At 39.2% G+C, this 21,644-nt stretch overlaps 4 protein-coding genes across 5 annotated transcripts; 1 reads left to right on the plus strand and 3 right to left on the minus strand.

Moving 5' to 3' along the window:
* Positions 1-540: 540 nt before the first annotated feature.
* On the plus strand, positions 541-3,468 carry LOC124641350 (V-type proton ATPase subunit G). The gene is made up of 4 exons (XM_047179408.1): positions 541-716; positions 1,709-1,809; positions 2,457-2,555; positions 2,819-3,468. The coding sequence occupies exons 1-4, from the start codon at positions 635-637 to the stop codon at positions 2,888-2,890; spliced, it is 354 nt and encodes a 117-aa protein (XP_047035364.1). The 5' UTR covers positions 541-634; the 3' UTR covers positions 2,891-3,468.
* On the minus strand, positions 3,361-10,951 carry LOC124641349 (trypsin-7-like). Of its 2 annotated transcripts, XM_047179407.1 has the most exons (8): positions 10,840-10,951; positions 10,236-10,355; positions 9,662-9,926; positions 5,136-5,418; positions 4,815-4,903; positions 4,660-4,723; positions 4,306-4,466; positions 3,361-3,686 (listed from the first exon to the last, which is right to left on the minus strand). In XM_047179407.1, the coding sequence occupies exons 1-8, from the start codon at positions 10,949-10,951 to the stop codon at positions 3,671-3,673; spliced, it is 1,110 nt and encodes a 369-aa protein (XP_047035363.1). In that variant the 3' UTR covers positions 3,361-3,670. The 2 variants fall into 2 exon arrangements, with proteins under 2 accessions (XP_047035363.1, XP_047035362.1); XM_047179406.1 differs by lacking the exon at positions 10,236-10,355.
* Positions 10,952-12,488: 1,537 nt separating this feature from the next.
* On the minus strand, positions 12,489-14,128 carry LOC124641158. Its single transcript, XM_047179151.1, has 3 exons — positions 14,117-14,128; positions 13,639-13,708; positions 12,489-12,742 (listed from the first exon to the last, which is right to left on the minus strand). The coding sequence occupies exons 1-3, from the start codon at positions 14,126-14,128 to the stop codon at positions 12,489-12,491; spliced, it is 336 nt and encodes a 111-aa protein (XP_047035107.1).
* Positions 14,129-16,395: 2,267 nt separating this feature from the next.
* LOC124641412 lies at positions 16,396-17,771 on the minus strand. The gene is made up of 3 exons (XM_047179484.1): positions 17,580-17,771; positions 16,975-17,167; positions 16,396-16,550 (listed from the first exon to the last, which is right to left on the minus strand). Exons 1-3 carry the CDS (start codon positions 17,769-17,771, stop codon positions 16,396-16,398), a joined length of 540 nt encoding a protein of 179 aa, XP_047035440.1.
* Between the last annotated feature and the right edge of the window lie 3,873 nt (positions 17,772-21,644).

Consider the following 21,644-nt stretch of genomic DNA (forward strand, 5'->3'; position numbering starts at 1 on the left):
AAAAGGTCTGCAGGTTTTTTTCGTGACATTTCCTGTCCCTATAGTTATATGTCAATTTTGACAGCCAAAGAAAGATGTCACTATGTCACTGTCAAATTAGTGTCAAAATGACATCACTAGGCACTATCAGAAATTTCTATGGACAAAACTTTATTTAATAATATTATTTACCAAGTCATTATTTATTATTTTCAAAATTGTATAGTTTTACAAAAAATCATTACATTAATTTTAAGGTAACGATGATACTGCCATCTAGTATTCCAAAATGATAACAAAACAAAGACACTTCATTGCACGCAGGTCTACGAGGCAAAATTCGTATAAAAAATATTTTAAATACGTTCAATTATTACGTACTACATAATAGTAATTCATAAAAATTCAACAATTATAGTTTAAGATTGTTTAAAACGTAAATAATGCATTTACTGGAGTGAAGAATGTAGATTTCGAAGTCAATTGGCATCGTTTCACGCAGAAATACAAAAGCACGAGCTGCTGACAGCGCCAATCGTGACAACATGGTGGTACTAAAGTAATCATATGACTTTCGTCACGACGAGCTACTGCGCCTATTGATTTGTGTCTCGGTCCTGATTCTTGCTCGACATAGTTTTTGTGTGTATCAGAAATGGCGAGCCAGACACAGGGAATCCAACAATTGCTGGCAGCTGAAAAGCGCGCTGCCGAGAAGGTCTCAGAGGCGAGGAAGCGTGAGTTATTTATACGATATTGCGTATTTTACAATATAGCCTTGTTTGTAGAATTCCACTTTGGTAGTTGCTACGTCCCAACATTCATTGATGTCCTAACGTCTTAAGAAGCTTTACATCTTCCAAATTTAGCTATGAATACTCTTATTAGGTGAATATTTTACATTTTCCTATTGTTTTGGGCGTGATCACATGATTTTTTCATTACACCCGCTTATGATGACTGAATCGGTAGATAAGAGCATCTTATTGCCTTCATAGTTAAACCAAATTGTTACGGATTGCTAAAGTTTCTTAATTAAGGTGATGATATCGAATCTCCTTTCTTATTTGAATCTTTCTAGACGCAATTATTAAACCCTATGTCAACATTTGTTCTCAGATATTGTAACCAACCAACCACAGTTACATTCTGCAAGAATCTGTTCACATAAGATAGCAAAAACTCTTCTCTGATTCTTTCAAGCAAATATTGCAATTATTTCTAGAAAATGTAACTGTTGTATATAGCTTGTGCATCTTGCCTTATGTAAGTTTAAGCTGTGTACTCAAAAGAAGATTGTTAGATAAACATAAGTCATTTTTGCTAAATTGCAAACGCTGGAAAATACCTCAAGCATATAATAAGTAACTAAATAAGATCTAAATAGGTACTTCAAATGAACCATTTGTAGAAAGAAACAAGTTCAACAACTTTAAAAGTCTTATTGTGCCATCTAGATCAGCTGATCAGTCAATAAGACCATATTCATGTGAATTTAACTCATTTAGTGATAACAACTTCAGTTTCCTAGTCTTGTATGAGAAAACAAGCTAAATGCTATAGGCTTCTAAATCATTTGTACCAGCCTTTTCATAAAATATGTGGGGTTGGCTTCCAATACCAATGTTTTACTGCCATCTCTGCCTATCTGATTCCCCCCCGCCCGGTAACTATAGTTACCTAAACATTGATGACATTCTCCTAATATTTTACTATTGTCTGTTTATAGGGAAAGCGAAACGCCTAAAGCAGGCCAAGGAAGAGGCTCAAGATGAGGTAGAAAAGTACAGACAGGAACGCGAGAGGCAGTTCAAAGAGTTTGAGGCCAAGGTAAGATCTAGATCTCAAAAACCTTCCTTTTTTGGTCTGTAGTTTCACTTACTGCAGCAAAAACTTAGCTAATGGATAGGAGGTTACCTTATTTTTTTTTTAAAGACGTCAAAAATCATCAAATGACCCCTCCCGCTGTGGGTTAACAGCGGTGAGGGAGTGTCAGACTCTCACTGAATAAAAACGGTTGTTACCGTCGTGGGCCTTTTATGTACCAGGGCCGCGGTATCTCTTTCGAATAACCCGCGGGAGGTTACCTTATTTACAGATGGTTGAAAGGCTATTTGGACTTTTGCAACATCCAAAAATGTTGTGAAAACCAAATAGCATTTCTTATGTTGATACTTGATATGGTCCAAAAGAAGTCTCTTGTTCCAACATAGCAGTGTTAAATATATGGCAAGTAACAGCTGTCCAGGATTTGAGTTTCCCATAAATCTGTTTTTCCAGTTTATCAATTTTGCTTTGACAGTTTTGATAGATAGCCAGTGAAATAAAATTTTATCTAAAAAACTAAGATAATTCTGTTGCTGTAGTAACTAGATCTTTTGGTTAAAAATATTTATGTTAACTTAAATAATCATAAGAGTCAACTTCAGTTTTTTTGTAGGTAAGGTTAATAATAAAATGTTTTTTTTTCTCTATAGCACATGGGCACCCGGGAAGGCGTTGCTGCTAAGATCGAGGCTGAGACCAAGATCAAGATCGAAGAGATGAATAAAATGGTCAAGACACAGCAGGAAGCGGTATGTATTGTTATATGACAAAGGTCATAGGTACATGCTATTAAACATTATGACATTGGAATTGGCAATATTCTTCCTCATCGTTACATGTAAAGTCATGAAAATATTCAAGCTCAATAATCAATACCTAATACTATTTTATACTGCTTATTTCATACAAAACAAGGTCCCAGATTCTTCTGCCATTTATTTTGTTAATTTACCATAGACTTTATAAACAAATAGACAGGACACATAAGAATATAATGTTAATTTATTTGCAGGTGATCAAGGATGTTCTCAACCTGGTCTACGACATCAAGCCAGAGCTGCACACCAACTACCGCCTTATCTAAGCGTATTTATTTATAACATACCTGTTTGTCGCGTATTACTCTTGCGATCATCATCTAGTTGTTATTGTTATGGTAATTCCGTTTATTGATAGGCACTTAGCGCGGCAGACACAACGCGGGAAACGAACGCCAAGAATCGATCAATTTGCAGGCAATCGTGAATTTGAACATCGATTTTTTGGGAAATTAGCAATATTATAATCAGTAACATCAAGTTTTGCTATCAACCTCTCTGCACAAATACTTACCCAGATTAAATGGCGGGTTATTGGCTTTCAATATAGATACTAAATGTCGTAATTGAAACTTTAACTTGTAATTTAATTATAATAATGGGTTGTACTGTTTAAAACACGCGGGATCTGTCTGTTAGCTGTAAATACAAGTATTGCTTGGTTTCGCCCTATTTATAACAAAATAATCATTCAATATTCTATGTGTTAAGAGATCAGCTCGGTATCATTCCAAAATACGTTCGAAGGTCCGATTATGAACACAAAAAAAATCTATAATCTTTAAATTGTATGTTATTCAATGTTGTATGTTGAATAGAAAATATATAAAGTTTTAAAAATAAACTCCATTGGTCTTTTCTTGAATAGTGGCGAGGGTGTACAGTATTAGTGAAATATAAATGTTATGTATAATTATTTATTTGTTTTATTGTATTGCTACATTTCAGGTGCTTTTATGGCTGTATGCCTGGAAAGAAACAAGTTAATTCTTATGAAAATTTTATTGGTTTTAATAGCTTGCAAAAATACTTTCGCTTAGGCAGCATCATTGTACCAATGTCCTGTAATAAATAAAAATATAAATTTATGTACATATTTACATGACGTAAAAAAAAAGCCTTATTTATACATATATACAACTAAAAAATGGCATCAAAAAACTCCTCATCGCTGCCCACCGGGAGTGTACCCAAGAGGCTGGCAGCATTGCCACGTTGGATGGCAAATATAAATTATATTTATCAACAACCGACTAGACTTGCATACGATCTCTATGAAGATTTTATATCTATGGTTAGTACGTGGCTCATTACCACATCTGCACTTTTATCCACGAGATTATCAAGCAACGGCCCTACAGCAAATATGTATAGTTACCGGCACGGATATTGAGTTCTCAGCGGAAGAGTGGGGATCGCTTTGCGCAATGTACACATAAGGCAATAAACCAATAAATCGCTTCTGCGCAGGTGAAGGTCAGGGCTCAATATCCGTGCCGATAACTATATCTCCGAGTAGACAATGGAACCAAATCCAGTGTACATTACGGCCTTTTACCGCACCTTCTCTTCGAGGTTACCAAGTATCAAGCCAAATCGCAATATTTCTTACGGCGATGGCTGGTCTTTTAGGTCCATTAAGTTCTGCAAAGTTTCCTTGCTTATACACTATGTCCCTTACCTCAGCTGCACTTTCTTCTCTCCAAGCTTGTCGAGCCAGCTGGCGATGGCTCCCACGGAGGAGAAGACTGCTGGCTGGTCAGGCTGGTCACAGCGCTTGGAGGAGAACGACAGCACCCCGACCAGAACTCCGTCCATTATCGCTGGACCGCCTGCATCGTGCTGTGGGTAACAAGAGATGCATTTATGGGGGTGCTATTCAGCTGCATTCGATTAGACTGGAAACCGACCAATATATGTAGTTGGGCAAAGGCTAGGCTATAGTTTGTTATCACGGCATGGGGCAAATCCTGATATCTGCTTCTTTCTCAAATAAATACAAAATCGGTTGGGTAATAATGTAAAGTCAACTTACGTTGCAAACATTCTTCGGTATCGTTATGTATCCAGCGCAGAAGTTTGTGCGAGTTACTAGGTCCCTGTAAACAGTAAAGATTATGTACCAAACTGGAAGGTACCTCTTCGCTCTTGCCAATATAACAGGCTAATTAGAGAAGCTATGAGTCTCACCGTCCGTAAACCTCCTGGCAGTCAGCAGTGTCGTACACCGGGAGCGCGACTTTCTGCAGGAGCACCTGACCACCTCCACCGTCAATACCCTGGTAATAAACGGGTTAACATTTAAAACAAAGAAGTCTACTTTCAAAATATAATTTGGACTTATTTCAATGGTTGTATATGGGAGGCTTCGGGTTCTGATTCTCAGCAGAGAGCAGCAAGAAAGATTGTCTTTCTTTGGATTTGATGTACTTGCTTACTAATTTCAAGTGTTTATTTGAAGCTATGCCTTGACGTTAGTTAGTAACGTATGTTAAATTTAAAGATCCTTACCAAAACTGATCCCCAACCCAGGAACATAATAGTATTATCAACTGGAACAACTTTGTCCTTCGCGATGGGGATCTTCTCAATGTAGGGGTCTTTCCTCCCGAAGGTCATATTCTTATGGGTCCTCAGTACTGCGTAGTTGAACTCCAGGGTCTGGGGCTTGTAGTTGGGGTGGAAGAAGATCTCGGAGACACGTAGCAGTTCGCCCCCTGAGGTCGCGTTGGTTGACCCAACTCGAACGTTCAGCATCTTCACGTATTCTCGGAAGAATCGATTGTTGTATTGGCTGTGGGGAAAATGTGTTGTAACAGCAAACTTGAAGAATATAATATATAAGTGGTGATCATTGGATCTGGGTTAACAGCAGACATATATATTGATATGCATTTAAGTAGTTTTTTGATCTCTGGCTTATCTAGTGGTTTGGCGTTATAAATAAAACTAATTGTTGATTGTAAATATAGTTAACACTGTATTTTCGTTTTAAAGCACTAAATGACAAAACTGTGACCAATTTAGGTGTTACTTTATAACAAAAGAAATATGGATGGACAAAATACAAAATTAAACGGAAAAACAACAGACTAGCGTCTGTACCGTTCGTGACTCTCTCGGTTACTCGACTAAACTTGCGCTCGCGGCCCGGCGGCGGCGGTGGCGCAGACCGAGCGGCCGCCGGCCTTGATGCGGGCGTAGAAGAGTGCGACAAGATACGTTATACATAAATGAGAGAGAGATAGGCAGATGCTACACGGAGCCGTCATGCGTAAAGCGAGCTGGCAACTTGTTTCGCGTGGTGCGATGAGGTAGCCTTGACGGCGGCGGCGAACCTGTACGAACCTGTTCCCGCGCTACATCCTCCCCCTCTAAGTCACTAGACCGACCCGGTGGTGACTTAGGACTACTCCTTACCCTGGTAACAGCCAGTTCGGACTCCCCTACACATGGAGTGAGTAAGCCGGTATGGTACCTTCCCTTACCTCGAACCGGGCCGTGTACTATCTCACAGTTAGTAGGAGAAAATACTCGGCTAACCTTAAATGGGCCTAAGCGACGCGGAGTACGTTTCCTTACTTGACCTGGGGAGTGGGTGGTTTCCTGAATATCGTGCTGCTCCTCACGAAGTACATCTGACGTACGATGAGATGTGTCCGCAAAAACAGGTAAAAAATCACGTGATCCCTCTATTTTCGGAACAGGCAGCACAGGAACCAAAGACCCGGCGACGCCGTTCTTCTTCCCCGGTTCGATGCTGGTACGATGCTCTGCACGAACAATTCTTGTGTTCTGTGGAATTAACCTGTACGAGGGGACTGCCCTTGGCGCTCTGCCCCCGTTGTCGATGTGATGCAGCGCCACAGCCGTTGGCGCTCCCCCTTGTGTGAAGCTGTTTCTCCTCGCTGAAGACGAAAGGACTTCTTTTCTCGACGCAGATAACTTAGTTCTCTCCTCCTCACGAAGGGCTACAAAAGAATAAGTTACAGGAGAAACGCCTTTCTCGAAGTCCAACGGGAAGTACCTATGACCTAAAGAAAACCTATTCCGGCAAAAGTCAAGTACCATCCCAGCGTCTCGGATGAAATTCATGCCTAAGAGAGAGTCAGTGGCACCAGGTAAAACTACAAACATCGTCCGTATGACGACTCCTTGCAGCTCTACATCGACAGATACAGTTTCCACCTTTTTCTTACAAACAGAGCCATTAGCTAACTTACAATCTAAAGAAGTGTTAACTAAATTAACATTTTTAGCTACTAAAACCTTTCTTAAGCTATCACTAGCTATAGACAATTGAGCACCAGTGTCTACTATAACACGACCACTACAACCACAAATCTTGACGTCGACTATGGGCCGCGCACGCGCATCAATCGGCGCAGTGCCCACTGCAGAAATCGACTGGAACGGTGTTGTCGTCGATGAATCATCTCCTCTCTTGCAGGTCCCACAATTCGACCTGATGACGCCCGGAGCCCCACAGCCAAAACATACAACAGGCGCTGCCTGCTTAGGTCCAGTCTCTACTCTAGGCCCTGGTGGGGTTGAGTTCTTCATCTGAATTTTCTTACACGACTCCTTGTCGTGGCCAAACTTTTTACAGTACCCACAACGAGGTCTATGCTTCGTAGTAGTGTTGTCTGAGGAACTCGAACTTGTAGGTGTTGAAGACGACATCGGAGGTGAGCGAGTAGTCTCAACTGACTTGGGTGCAGTTGGAGCAGGTATTACCACGGGTCGCCCTTGAGTGGTGGTCTTATGGCCCTCCTCCAGGAGATCCTCTACTGCGCGCGCTTTTTCTAGTAATTCCGAAAAAGAGGAGAAAGATTGCCTGGAGACCTTCTCTCTTATTCGCCGATGCAGTAGGCCATAGACCATGTCCAATTGGACAGGGTTCTCTGGAAGCGTATTAGCTGGCAGCTGAGCTATCAGGGCTCTTGCTTTGCAGACGAATACGTCTGTCTTCTCACTCATTTGTTCCACTCGGAACAATTCTCTATAAATCCTATGAGGCGGAAGACGGGGACCAAATGTCTGACGTAAAATATTAACTGCTTCTGTCCAGGACGTCACAGAATGCTTGACGCCCTGCCACCATGTGCCAGCCAACCCGGTGAGTAACATGGGAAGGCCTCGTAACGCAATATTGTCCTCGATGGAGACACATTCTTTATAGATTTCAATTGCGTCAATGAACGCAACAACGTCGGAGTTCTGAGCTCCGTCGAAACGAGCAGTGCATTTAGCAAAGTTAGCATTGTTGTTGTGAACTCCCATAGCGTTTGCAGTAGCGGGCGGGGTCGGAACTCGCAGCGCAGCTATCAACTGTTGTAGATGAAAATCCGTCATGGTGATTGTAGACGTAGACGACGGCGAGAACAGCTGTGTGGGTGCCTCATGCACCGAGGGTGACACAGGCTGTTGAGTCGCAGGTGGCGTCACATGGCCACTCTGAGCAGCGTCAGCGCCAGCAGGCGCCGAGTCAGAACGCTGTCCGGGACTATTCGCGCGAGATCTCGTTAGCACCATTTTTACGAAATTAAGCTTACACGCAACACGATATAATAGTCTAAAATGCACTATCACGGTCCGACTATAGTACACACAATGAATAAATAATGTTCAAAAGTCAATAAAACATAATAATCAAAAGTCTTTAAAAAAACGCACTACTACAACGTGTCCATAAAAGTAATTATTGTGACAAAAAACTATAAGTCCACAATAATAAAAATAATGTCCAAACACAATTACAACACTAAATAGTCCTGAGTCCGACGGTAATAAAAGGCACAAATAAAAGGTTTACTTCCCTTTACGGCAGCGGTGGCAGCGCGAGGTCTAAGGTGCGCGCAGTCACAATGCAGCGCAGCCGCAGCGCTCCAGCGTCGGTATCTCGACAGCAACCCAACCGCGGGCTCCGTCGATGTGGTACCGCACAACCAACACGGGTTGAACAAAGCGGCTACCACACAAGACACCAACCGAACTACCGATATGCTCACTCGTCAATAAGAGTCACGCAAATGTCACAAAACACGGGTCACAGTTATAATACGAAACACAGTCAATAGTCTATACACAAAACAATGTCTTTAATGTCCTAAACTATATTTACAATAACTTACAGTCAACAATGAACTAACGTTAAAAGTTATAAGAATTTAAAAACACTTATTAGGTCCACACAAATGTATTTACACAGTTTACAAGACCTAAACTCAGCACTAATACTAAATAAAGTCTTACGAACAGCAACAGTCTTAGGCGTTAGGTATCCTAGGTAATATAAAACACTAGAGTGAGAATTCGGCACGCACTCTCGCGAAATAAAGCCTAATACCTACAACGGTACACTTCACTTCTAGGTTCATCTAGGTCCAACACAAATCCTAAGTACCTAATTACGTTCGGCCAGACGTTGGGCAGCCACTTTTGGCGTGATAAATAAAACTAATTGTTGATTGTAAATATAGTTAACACTGTATTTTCGTTTTAAAGCACTAAATGACAAAACTGTGACCAATTTAGGTGTTACTTTATAACAAAAGAAATATGGATGGACAAAATACAAAATTAAACGGAAAAACAACAGACTAGCGTCTGTACCGTTCGTGACTCTCTCGGTTACTCGACTAAACTTGCGCTCGCGGCCCGGCGGCGGCGGTGGCGCAGACCGAGCGGCCGCCGGCCTTGATGCGGGCGTAGAAGAGTGCGACAAGATACGTTATACATAAATGAGAGAGAGATAGGCAGATGCTACACGGAGCCGTCATGCGTAAAGCGAGCTGGCAACTTGTTTCGCGTGGTGCGATGAGGTAGCCTTGACGGCGGCGGCGGACCTGTACGAACCTGTTCCCGCGCTACAGTGGCCATAATGCTATTCTGGGATAGATGGATTCTGCATATGAGCTGTTCTGGGTCCAATTGTCAGCCTATACACATTATCGTCATTTTTTCCTTTCTGGCTTTTCTGCCTTAAACATGAGCAAAATTACCATACCTTTTCTACCAGTACAATAAATACTCACAGTTGCAAACAATGTGCAGCAGTCAGCACCTTATCCTTGTCGATGATGACGGCGCCGCACCACAGGTCATTGTTCACCAGCAAGGCCGCCATGTAAGGAAAGTCTTCTATCACAGCCACCTCGTCAGGGTTGTAGATGCGCCGGTACCGACGGTCCATCACCAGCTTTGTGGTTGTTGGGGCTGCCTTTGTGGTTGTAGATGTTTGCTGTGTTGTGGTTGTTGGTTGCTGTGCTACTGTTGTTGGTTGCTGTGCTGTTGTTGTTGCTGAAGGAATTAGGAGATGTAGCATGTTATGGGTGTGCTCAGTCAGATACTTCGAGGGAAAACAGTGTATTCTTTGTTGGTTTAGATTGTTAGATATAGAACCTAGGTAAGTAAGAAGGAACTATTGATTAGGTATACTGTACCTCCACGTACTTGCTTCTTGAAAGAACCATCATAAATTAAGTCTCTAAGAAATGAAGGTTAGAAAGGGATTTCCTCGATAGATGGTCAATTTTTTAAATTGGTATTGGTTCCAGAGTCAGTTGAGTAAGTTTTTATATGAAAATAAAGAATACTGTAAATAGTTACTAGGTTCTGGTGGAACTATTTCATTGGCAGCTTCATTTCGTCTGCTAGGGAACTCGATGGGCAGACCTTCGTACTGTTGCGAACCCCCGCCCATTCTACGGTTATCCGCCTTTGAGGAGTCTATGGATATGGGAACCGTCATTAATGTGATGAGGAAATTAGATTTATACAGGTCACCTGGGTGTTTTGATAGGCAAATTGCTTGAATTCGTTTGGCTAAGACTTCTATAAGCATTACCTACCTATCTATTCATACGTTGGACGTCGGAGGTATTAATTGCCGCATAATTAAAACATTTCTGCGGGCATGGTTCTTTAATTAAATCTGAGACTCCAGATTGATACCCTGTTGCTACCGGTCCATCGGCAATATCTTGTTATTGTATCTAGTTTTAGGTATGTAACGGGTTTTTAGTATTTGACATTATGTTAACACAGGGACACTGTTTTGCTGGGCATTTTGTTCCACAATTTCTTCTTCCCAGCAAAAACACATAGGAAGTGGTGAAGGGCAGGCGTTTCTGAGGCCTGTCTTTTTAAACTGGCCCTTGAAAAAGTGCTGATTTTCAGTCTACTCAGAATAAATGACTTTTTATTTACTAACCTTCGTCAGACCCCTCGAAGGACAGGGAGGTTTCGACGTGAGCTGCTACGTATACTAGTGAATTTAGTACAACAAGTAATATTGGCGCCATTCTACACCGCCTGGACGCCATCTTGATTTTCAATTGTAAGACGCTGTAAATAGAGCTCTATTTAATATGCGATGTTATGGGACAGCTTTAGGAAGAGTTAGCATGGGCCTGGAATTCAAATATCTTGAGAAACCATGTTATGGATACGTTTTAACCCAAATTTTGACATTCACTCTCGCTGCACCTATAGAAGAAACATTGATTTCATGATTTCGCATGGTCATCTTTATAAGAGCAGCATTTTAGGTACCTAAAAAAGTTCTGACCTTTTACCACATTACCTCTCCTATTCTCCCCTGTAATCCCTAGCATAAAATTTTGTTTTCATTGTCGCATCTGTACCTATCTAAGAAAATCTTAACGGAATAGGTTCTCTTAAAAGCGTTTGGTACCTAATTTCTCGAACCGAATACCACTTAATAAGTTCAATGGATACATAAATATTTACGATATCAGTAGTAACCAATTAGCCAACAATGTACGTTCTTATGATTGCTTCATCTAATCGAGCATCTGTATCCTGTTTCCTTTCAATACATCCGATTTAGTTTAATTTATTACATTTTCACACACGCACTGTAATTGGTTTGTTAGAATGCAATTTATTGCGAAGTAGGCTTAGAATGAACTTTAAATAATATAATAACGAACCTTTTAGCTATTAGTGATAGTTTCCTATGTTCAGTTAGCAACTAGAAAGCTACAGACCAACCAATTGGTTGGACTAATTGAAACAAATGATTTGATTGAACAAAACTACAGCTTTCAATAATCCCATTTCCTTATGCAATAAAAATAACAAATAATAACTTAGTTTATGAAAAATATTTTTATTACAATATGTACACGAAAACTATAAAGCGAAAAAATACTATACAGGGTTACTGGTAAGTAGACCGCATCCTTTCAGGAGGTGATAGTATAGGTCAATACGGACAAATTTGACCCTGGGATACACTGGGCAAAAGTTAACCCGTTTCAAGATAATCGAATTTTAAGATCTTTTCTTTACAAGTCGTCTAGGTACACGTATACATTTTTATTACTAGTTAAAAGTCTCGTTTTTGCGGATTTTTGTGTGTTTTGTGGCTTTTTGGATAGCTAGATAAATGTAGATGTTTTTTAAGTATTCTGCACAAAAAAATGAAGAGTAATATTTTTGAGAAAATATCTACTAAAAAAGTAATTGCTGTTCGCTATAATTTCCTCTGTGATTTGTACAGTTTTATGGTTTGTTATTATGAAATGATTCATCTTCTATCCAAAAACACACAAAAATCCACAAAAACAAGACTTTTGACTAATAATGAAAATTTATACGTGTACCTAGACGACTGATCTTGAAATTCGATTATCTTGAAACGGGTTTACTTTTGCCCAGTGTATCCCAGGGTCAAATTTGTCCGTATTGACCTATACTATCACCTCCTGAAAGGATGCGGTCTACTTACCAGTAACCCTGTATACAACAACAATAGACTCAAGTTTTTACACGTGACAACGATTTGGAAATAGAACGAGAATTCTTTTTGGAGAAAATGATTTCGTGTCTATTTTGTTAGTGCCATCCTTTGCCCCAGCCGTAGCCGCTCCAAGAGCCGAGGCTTGAGCCCCAGCCGAGGCCGCCGAGGCCGCCCCAGCCGACGGACACGGGGGCGGCGATGACGGGGGTGCGGATGATGGGTGCGGTGACGATGGGGGCCGAGACCACGTGGCGGACGATGGGGGCGGACACCACAACGCGCGGGATCGTCACGCCGTGGTTGATGACGCTGGAGCTGACGGAGTATGATGGCAACACGACAGGGGAGGCTGCCAAACAGAAGGTGGCTTTAAGTATCTATTGTTTGTCCAATTGATTTATAGCTTGATTGCAAGAGCAAAGACAGTCGTGTAATACATATTTTGTTGCTTTTCAGGCGTTGCAACATCGCAGTTGCAAAATATGAACACACGGGTAACAATTTTGTCACATCGGTTTTTGTCTCATAGCAATCAGAAGATAGGTAAGCAAGGGTGTAGTTTATGCAAGTCCATAAGAATTTCGGGTGTGATAGATGCTGAATGTAACGCCTACAAAATATTTCAAGTTTACTACATGGTTATAATTTGTGAGCTGATCTATTTAAACTGAAATATAACTTTCTGGCTTTTACGAGTGAGAGCTACTACGTGAAGCCAAAGGATTAGTAAGCTTCAGAGATTTCTAGATAGAGTAAATTCAAATACTAGTTCATTTCTACGGTGTTGATCGTGGGTTTTACAGCATTGTTTGTGTGGGTGCGGCTTGGAGGCTCACCTTGAACTCTCAATTAGCAAGCCTGCTGTCGTCTTCGTCACAGCCTTAGAGGGCACTTTCAACAAGTTGTAGGCCCAGTGCTGGACAAAGGTTTCCACAGTTTTTTGCTTCGGAGATATTTATTTGGTCGGCTGAATTTCACTCGTTTTACGTTTTTCACGTTGGTGAGTCGTTACATAACCATAGTCAGGAGACTTGTTAATTTTGAGTTCCTGGTGAGTTCTTTGGAATGGTGTAGAATAAGTTGTATTAAGATGACAGCTACTGGGTGCCATGAAACCATCTTCTGTACGGGAGAGTAAAGTCAGAAAGGCAAGCAAACAGAAATTCTGCTTACCTTAGCGGAATTTTCTATGCATGGACTTGTATTTTGTGTTCAAATAGTGTCTATAATGAAATGAGGAGTTACCGATGCCCAGCCCCAGCGGTGGGACAGGGTTGGCGACCGCTATGCCGATGAGGGCCAGAACTAATGCCACCTGCGGACAGAAAACAGTACAAATAATTAGAAAATATTTCGCAAGAGCTTAGCAAAGATTTTGTAAATTTTTAAACAATGGGTACTAAGTTCATAACAACATTAAAAAGTCAGGCAATGCTTGCTTCAACCATCTCGATTTAGGTACCAAACTAATAATAGTTTGCATATGCACAAACATATTTAAAAAAATATGGATTACCCTGCAAGACACCCCATTCTTCGTTAATTGATATATCGCGTTTAAGAAAATGGTATTTTAAATATGGGATGACTATGTTTTAAATAGATAGGTACACCTGTTCCAATTTTGGATTGGTTGTTATTTGGACATTCCCATGAAACTTTTTTGCGATTATATACAGGACCTACATTTGGGCACTAATTTTCAAAATCTCCAAGTACTTACCGCACACTTCATGTTTGTCTATTATCAGGTTTTCACTGAAATATAAACTGAATTCGTTTTGATTAGCATTGCCCTTATATACTGGGTGTTAGTGGTCACGCATCACTGTGTCTGCGAGTATCCTGCGCCGGGAAGCTTTGCATCATCTATGCATTATACATTAGTTATGAGCCCTTTCGACAGGCGCACTTTTGAAAGACTAGAAATTTTATTGATCAAAACAGTGTAACTGTACCACGGACGGAGCGCTTCATCATCATCAGCCTTCTTGTTTTCTTCTAACTGAAGGTGACAGGCCTCTTGTCATACAGAGAAGTATGAATGTTAATCACCACGCTTGCTCAAGTCAGGTTGGTGATTTCAGACTTTAAAGTCCAGGTTTCCTTAAGTTGTTTAGTCAGTAATTACTTAGTGCCCTAGATGTACTTAGCAAATTACGATGGTACTTGCCTGACTGGCAATCGAACTTGCACACTCTTACTTGAGAGGCTGGCGCTTTGACCTCTAAGCCTCTAGGCCGACTAAACCGTATGCTTTGCTCAGAAATAAATGACTTTTCTATTGTATTCTACAAGGATCGATCGAAAAGATTAAAGGAGTCTGTCCTCAGGTAGGCAACCTGTCAGGGGCTGCGGGATTGTTCGCAAGACTTACCTACTGCAGCCCTGGAACATGAGGGGGTCTAGAGAGAACATAACTGGCTGTTGTCAGTAGGAGTCATAAGCAAAAGTTTTATGTTATGTAATGTTATGTCCACAATTCATTACAAAATTCTATTGCTATGTCAAATAACAAAAACAAACTTGAAATGCTAATGACGCACATTACATGTTAATTCATCCGTTTTTGTTCGTAATAAGCGCAGGAACTAATACATTATCGTTGCACTATTGGATTACATTAATCACTAACACTTGACTGCTAGTTCTGAGCTTGATATATTTATTTGTGTACTTATACTTTGTAATTAAACCATTGATTCTTATTTTGTATGGAGATTTATCTTTTTAACCTAATTATTTATTTTTAATTAACTTTAGTTCGTTATAGTACGCCTTATAATATCTATTTGGGTTTCACCCGTTGTTCAGCGGATCATCATCTCTATATTAACCTATATCATCACAATTCACCTTTTTTCACCTATGAGTATCTAGTTCGATTCAATAGTATACACTCAATTTGAGTGGGTATAGATCCCAATTCTAGGAATGACTCGTAAAGAGAACATTCACAACAACACAACAACTGGACCTTTTTGTATGGTTAGGTATCTATTTATTTATTTGCCTACAATTATTACACACTTATAAGCTAAGAGTATACCTAAGAAGAATTTAATCATCCATGGTTCTTGGAATCTGTTTCAGCAACTAGCCTTAACGCGTGCATGGACTCCTTCATCAAGTTGCTTATGAAGACATTATCGAATTATTCAATTAATCAGTATTGTTAGTATTGGCCTAGTTATAGTGGATGAGTTAAAATTTATTAAAATTGCATCATATGAGTTGGTAACCTAAAACGAGACCTTCGGACCTAAAACAACAGTTTTCAACAGTGCTTTATATCCTCCTTGAAAGACTATTCATGAAAGCTGTCTGAATAGTCTGTCTGAATAGTAATAAAAAGTAATAAAAAACTGCATATGACAAAGAAACTATTTATTAGTTAAATAAATGAGCATACTAACACAACTTAAGAAAAATAAAACACTAACAAATCGACAAGCGCCCGTGGAACATTTCTTTTAAATACAATTGACAACTGCGAGAATTGGCGGCAAAATAAACATGATGTTTTTAGTTATGCGTCGACTAATATCTTTATTTATTCTAAACAGTAGCTTCATAGAAGAGATCAGGGCTTCCCTGGGAACATTACTGGAAAGAAAGAAAAACGAATCGGTGCACATGAAAAATATTGTTATAGGTAACAAAGACATGTTGTGAAGAATTTGATGCTGATGGTTCAAGTAGGATTTTTTACGAGCCAAGGCTTAAATGTGGGGAATAGGTGTCCACAATAATATTACATAGAGTTCTTACGTATTTTGTAAAGCACGTTACTTTGTCACCCCAGATCTGGACATGTTAAGTACTCGTAACGGGTCGAACCAGAAAATTTGACAACGAGTCGTATCAAATCATGTTGCCGCATAATAGGTTGAGGGGATAGATAGGCAGTCGCTTTATATAAAACACTCAAAGCAGGCTCGGGCTGGAAGCCGACCTCAAAGGGAAAATGCTAGGCATGACAAGTGAGAATTTAATTTAATACTATAAGTCAAGGTTCGCAAAGACCTTCCACGTGTCATTGTCGTAGTCCCACAAGGATGAGAGGCCGTCGATGGGGTTCACTCGCAGTTCCAGCATCCTTCGCAGTTGAGCCTTCTGCGAATGTCTCGACAGGCTCGCCGGCAGGGGCTCCAGAACTGTGAACAACGTTAATGTCAATGTCAATGTTTCTTCATTAGATAATGAAGATGAAGTATTTAGGTATTACGTGAACGTTGTGAACGAACATGCAGTTTTTGCCTACTGACAGAGTGATTTCTGTGTTAGAATTAGGTAATATACATAATTCGCTAGATTGCAATTGCATTGCGGAATAAAGGTTGGCAAAATTCCAACCTAACTCTAAATCTTTTTGAAATTTCGAATTCATATCTTTCCTAATGATGTACTCGTATCAAAAAGAAGCCTGTTTATCAGTCACGTCTTCTAATTGAACAATTTGATTTTAATTCTTTATATACCATTGAGAAGGATATACTAAGATGATAATATCCAAGAGCGTGAAGTTTTCCCAAAAGATGAAAATCTCTGTCCTTTCATTGCACGTTTCCCAGAACTCACCATAATAATGAAGGAATATGAAGGTCCAAAACGTAAAGGAGGTCATAATCAATGCACCGCCCACGATGGCCTTCCACTGGCCCGTGGGGTGCTTGAATTCAGAGAACGTCTGGCAGAAGGAGGCACGATATAGGGCCTTCTTTTCCTCACAGCACAGCATTCGCCAATCTCCCTTCTCCTTTTCGCGTAATGCCTGATGGGAAATTTATTAGATTAGTTGATGCAGTGCATTTTTTCTTTCAATAAAAGAAGTTCTTGAGCATGAATGTGAATAGATCGAAGAAATGATGGACTGATTCAGTATGGCTGAAAATAAGGTAACTTGTAAGATGACATCAGAGAGCAGAAGTATGGAATCAAAATATATGTTTTTCCAACAACATTAAAAAAAACAGATAGGGGGAGAAGTAGGTATTTAAGAAGAGTAGCAGAGTTGTACGCAGGGGCTACTATTGCAATAACAAGGATGCAATTATATATTTGACGTTACATTGGATATCGACAATATAGCTCAATTTGGTGATATCTTTAGGCTCTTTAGACTCTGTAAATACATAAGTAGGTATAAACTATGCGAAAAATTATAGAAATTGTAAAAACTTTACACAAATATCTCTGGTGTTCTCCTTAAACCTGATAGCTGGGAATGGAAAGTGGGCATCGTCCTTGTAGTTCGCGCTTCCATTGATCCCAAAGCCCACCCAATCTCGGTTACCAATCCTACATCTGTTGTGAATTTCTCTCGCTTTTATTGACAATGATGAAGCTCCCACGGATTTTAAAGTTAGCAACGACATTTTCAATGCAAATTTAATTTGCATTGACAGTAAGACAAATTGTCAAAAACACTTCATGTTTTTAAAAATAAAATCAGTTAAGATGACTGCTGACAGTGTCAAAAAAGGTTGGACTTCGATAAAAAATACTTGCAAACTTCTTTTGTGTTTTGAAATTGTATGCGTGATCAGATCAATCAGATCAATCAGATCAATCAAATCAGAAAATATAGTAACATAAGTGATTGTTATTTTATTCTGTTGGAGAGTAAATTATTTTGAAAGTGCCACAATAAGACTATTCCTAACTACATGGCATAGTTGAACTGAATGGTTTGACCTCAGTAGGCAATCAAAAAGGAATATTTTTTTTGAATTAGTGAATTAAAGTATTAACGGTGCAACACAATATTATCAAAACACAGTTACGGTACGCTTAAACTGTATATTTTCCGAAATGGTTTCCTGGAAGGGATCCCTGAAGGTCTCCAAGGACTTTGAATACGAAAGTATTTAATTGAATCTTGACTTATAACTCTAAACCTTTGAAAACAAGTCATAAATATTATCCGTATCAGCTAACATCTTCAGAAGCTTTCTAGTAGAGTTAAGACTAATCTTTTTGTTGGGTTTATACGCTGGTTTATCATCTTCAGGAGAAATCGAATCGGAATAGCTGTCATAGCCTGAACCATCTTCAGCTTTGTCATTACTGATATTTTTATTTTCACGTTCGTCATCCTTGCTGTTAGAATCCTTGCTTGAATAAGAATCATCAGAATAAGACGATTCACTACTTCCATCAGAAGAACTGTCACTTTTATCATTAGCTCCCTGCTTCTCAGTCCTTTGTTTTCTTATTTCCTTGTTTACTATGTCAGCCAAATAAAGTTTTGATGGTAGCAGAGCTGGGTTTGTCTCTACAATTCGCTTTAAGTTTGAACGCTCTTTCGTTTCAGATGAGCTGTCTGACGACTCATCTATAACATCATTTGAGTTCGCATTGTCATTTGTCATTGCTGATATTCTAATAGTCTTTTTCATTGCTTGTTCGTTAACCGAATTTGTTGGTTTGTCTTGTATATTATTATTTGTAACCTCTTCTTCTTCGTCGGTATAGTAATCGGAGGAATCATATGTCGGTGTTGTAGTAATTGCTCTTATTTTCGTTTTCTTGCGATGCTTAGATTTTTCCTTATTTTGATTTCTCGTCTTTTTTCTGACTTTACTTCTTAATAAATCATTTAGTGGTGGATGCTTAATTCGTTTTTTGATATCATTTTTCATTTTATTTTCTTTGTCGTCTGACTCTTCACTACTGTGAAATATTGTTGTGATGAATCCTTTGAATTGATCTGGTTTATCTCTTCCCCTTAGATCAAATTCCTGAACAGGAACAGGCGTTGTGGTTTTATGTATATCACTCGGGTCCGGGGTATGAATCGGAGTGATCCATTTAGTAGCTGGTTTAGGATATAATGTGGGAGGAATGTTCATTGTAGGAATACCTCTTTGAAGTTTTGTGGTTTCAATGAACCCTTGAGCGGATTCCTGTAATATAAAATTATTTTTATACAATTGATAATTTAGGTTTTAGGAAAACAATATGTAACCACAGTTCTACATTTCAATAGGCACTGTCATGCAAATTGCTTGTTTGATAACTAATATATTTAATGAGATTTTAGTAGCAAAAAAATAGTTCCTCATCGTCAGCGATGCAAAATAATTTCAATGCTAAAAGATGATAACTAGCAAGAATATGGTAAATTTTAAGAGTACTTCATTGGTTCCTCGTAAAAAATAAAATAAAAAACTAGTGAGTTCAATTCAATAGAATGTATGACATCACCTTTTCCATAATCTCCTCGATCCAGTCGGTATAGAAGCCAAGCTTGGTGAAAACGGTTGGCGCGTCAGTGGCGCCGCAGACTGGAGACCCGAAGCTTATGACACCCATCAGTATGCCTTTGGAAATACCTGGTCCACCAGCGTCTTTCTAAAGAAAGATAGTAGATATGGTAGTAGTAGATAAAGTTACATTGAAATGATCTGTTAAATATAACTATAATGTCTGTAGTAAATTGGCTCCATAATTACTTTAAAAAATATATATTTAAGGCTCAATTATAAGCATTGTCTATTTAAAAGCATCACTAGTAATATTAATTCCTGGAGGTATTTGATGCCATGGTTATTATTTATACCCAACTTTTAGGCTTGTTATTTTTGGATTTGTTAGTGGCGTTGTGAATTGCTTGCTATGTTTAATTTCAACATGAAGATACGAATTAACTCTAGATGCTTACGTTACAGGCACCTCCGCCTTTCGAGAAAAATCCAGCACAAAAGTTTCTGTTAGTCACATATTCTCTGGAAAAAATAATAATAATTCGTCAATTACCTTTAATAGCTAAGACTGGTTCTAACATCACAGCTTGCATTCTCTGTAGGCAATTTGAATAAAAACAACATAAAACAAAGCGACGATAAGCTTACTTCGAATATATCTCCTGACACTCCTTAAGTGGATAGAATTGCAGGATAGAATACGATAGCCTATTTTTCCGAGAATTTTCATTAATATTGGACATCTGAAAGATAAAAGAACTTTTGATTAAGTAAACTGCTAACAAAAATAGAATAGGATAGTTTTCTTTACGTAGTTCTGAAGAACTCATGGTGCCGCTGTGACTTTTCAGATAATGGTCGGAGATATGAAAAAAGAGAAGACTACAACCTGTAACATATTTTCTAACTTGGTACTTACCATCTGAGCTCCCCAACCAACGACGGTAATACTTTCAGCATTGGACGCCAACGGCATAGGGAATCTATCAAAGTCTATCTTCTTTACCCTCTTAAATTCCTTGCCGAACAGCAGAGCTCTCATCAGCCTCATTATTGCCAGGTTGTGTCTCAAGTTCTTTGGATTGTAGTTCGGGTAGAAGTAAATCTCCATTACGGGGATGTTCTCGCCTCCATAATCGTAGTAAGTACTCCCGACTTGCACGGTGAGGAACGCCGGATTCTCGCGGTAGAAGCGATTATTCCAGGCTCTGTTGATTTTGAAAAGTGTTATATACTGTGGCTAAGTACCTAAAGACGGTGATAACGATAGACGATGAAAATATAAATAAATAGACATATTATATCTATTCAAACCGTCGTATTGAATCTAGACTTCGCATGCTAAAGATTATAGAATGGTCTTACAGTTGCAGGCATGATGCAGAAGTGATGACGAGATCGGATTTGATGATACTGCCCCCGCACTGGAACTTCTTAAAAAACTGGACGCTCGCCATGAACGGGAACTTTTCAATCTTCACTGGTTCTCCGCCATAGATGCGACGGGTGATTATACTCGGCTCTGAAAATATATCGACATCACGAGCAATGTGAACCTGAACATTCGGGTTTTTCAAATTGTCAGAAATATACTTACGCCAATATACATTAGGATCAAGTAAATTGTTATTAGAATGAATTCTTTCTGTTAAAGATGTTTCATTTTCAAATTCGTTTTCTATTTTATTAAAGTGCTTTATAATAGCTTCGTTAATGTCATAGAATTTAGTAGTGTTTTTAAGGCCATTACTTTCTTTTAATCCCTCAAGATCGCTAAGAAATTTCTCGATAAGTAGAGTGACGTAAACAGCATCACTTGCATCATCGCTTTTATTATCTTTATCATATTTTAATACTTCATTTAACTGTGCAATAAAAACTCGGGTGCCGTTATCGATATCAACTTTAGTTAGTCTTGCTATTTCCTTCAGATTGTCGTGATCTTGCAAAGTTACAGAAACAAAGAAGTTATGAAGTTTGGAGTATTGTTTAAATTTGTGCCCTTGCTGCACTTCTTTAATTTTTAGAGTGGAGAACAAATTG

This window comes from Helicoverpa zea, chromosome 22 (assembly GCF_022581195.2).
Source record: "Helicoverpa zea isolate HzStark_Cry1AcR chromosome 22, ilHelZeax1.1, whole genome shotgun sequence".
In the NCBI taxonomy this organism is placed as follows: Eukaryota; Metazoa; Arthropoda; class Insecta; order Lepidoptera; family Noctuidae; genus Helicoverpa; species Helicoverpa zea.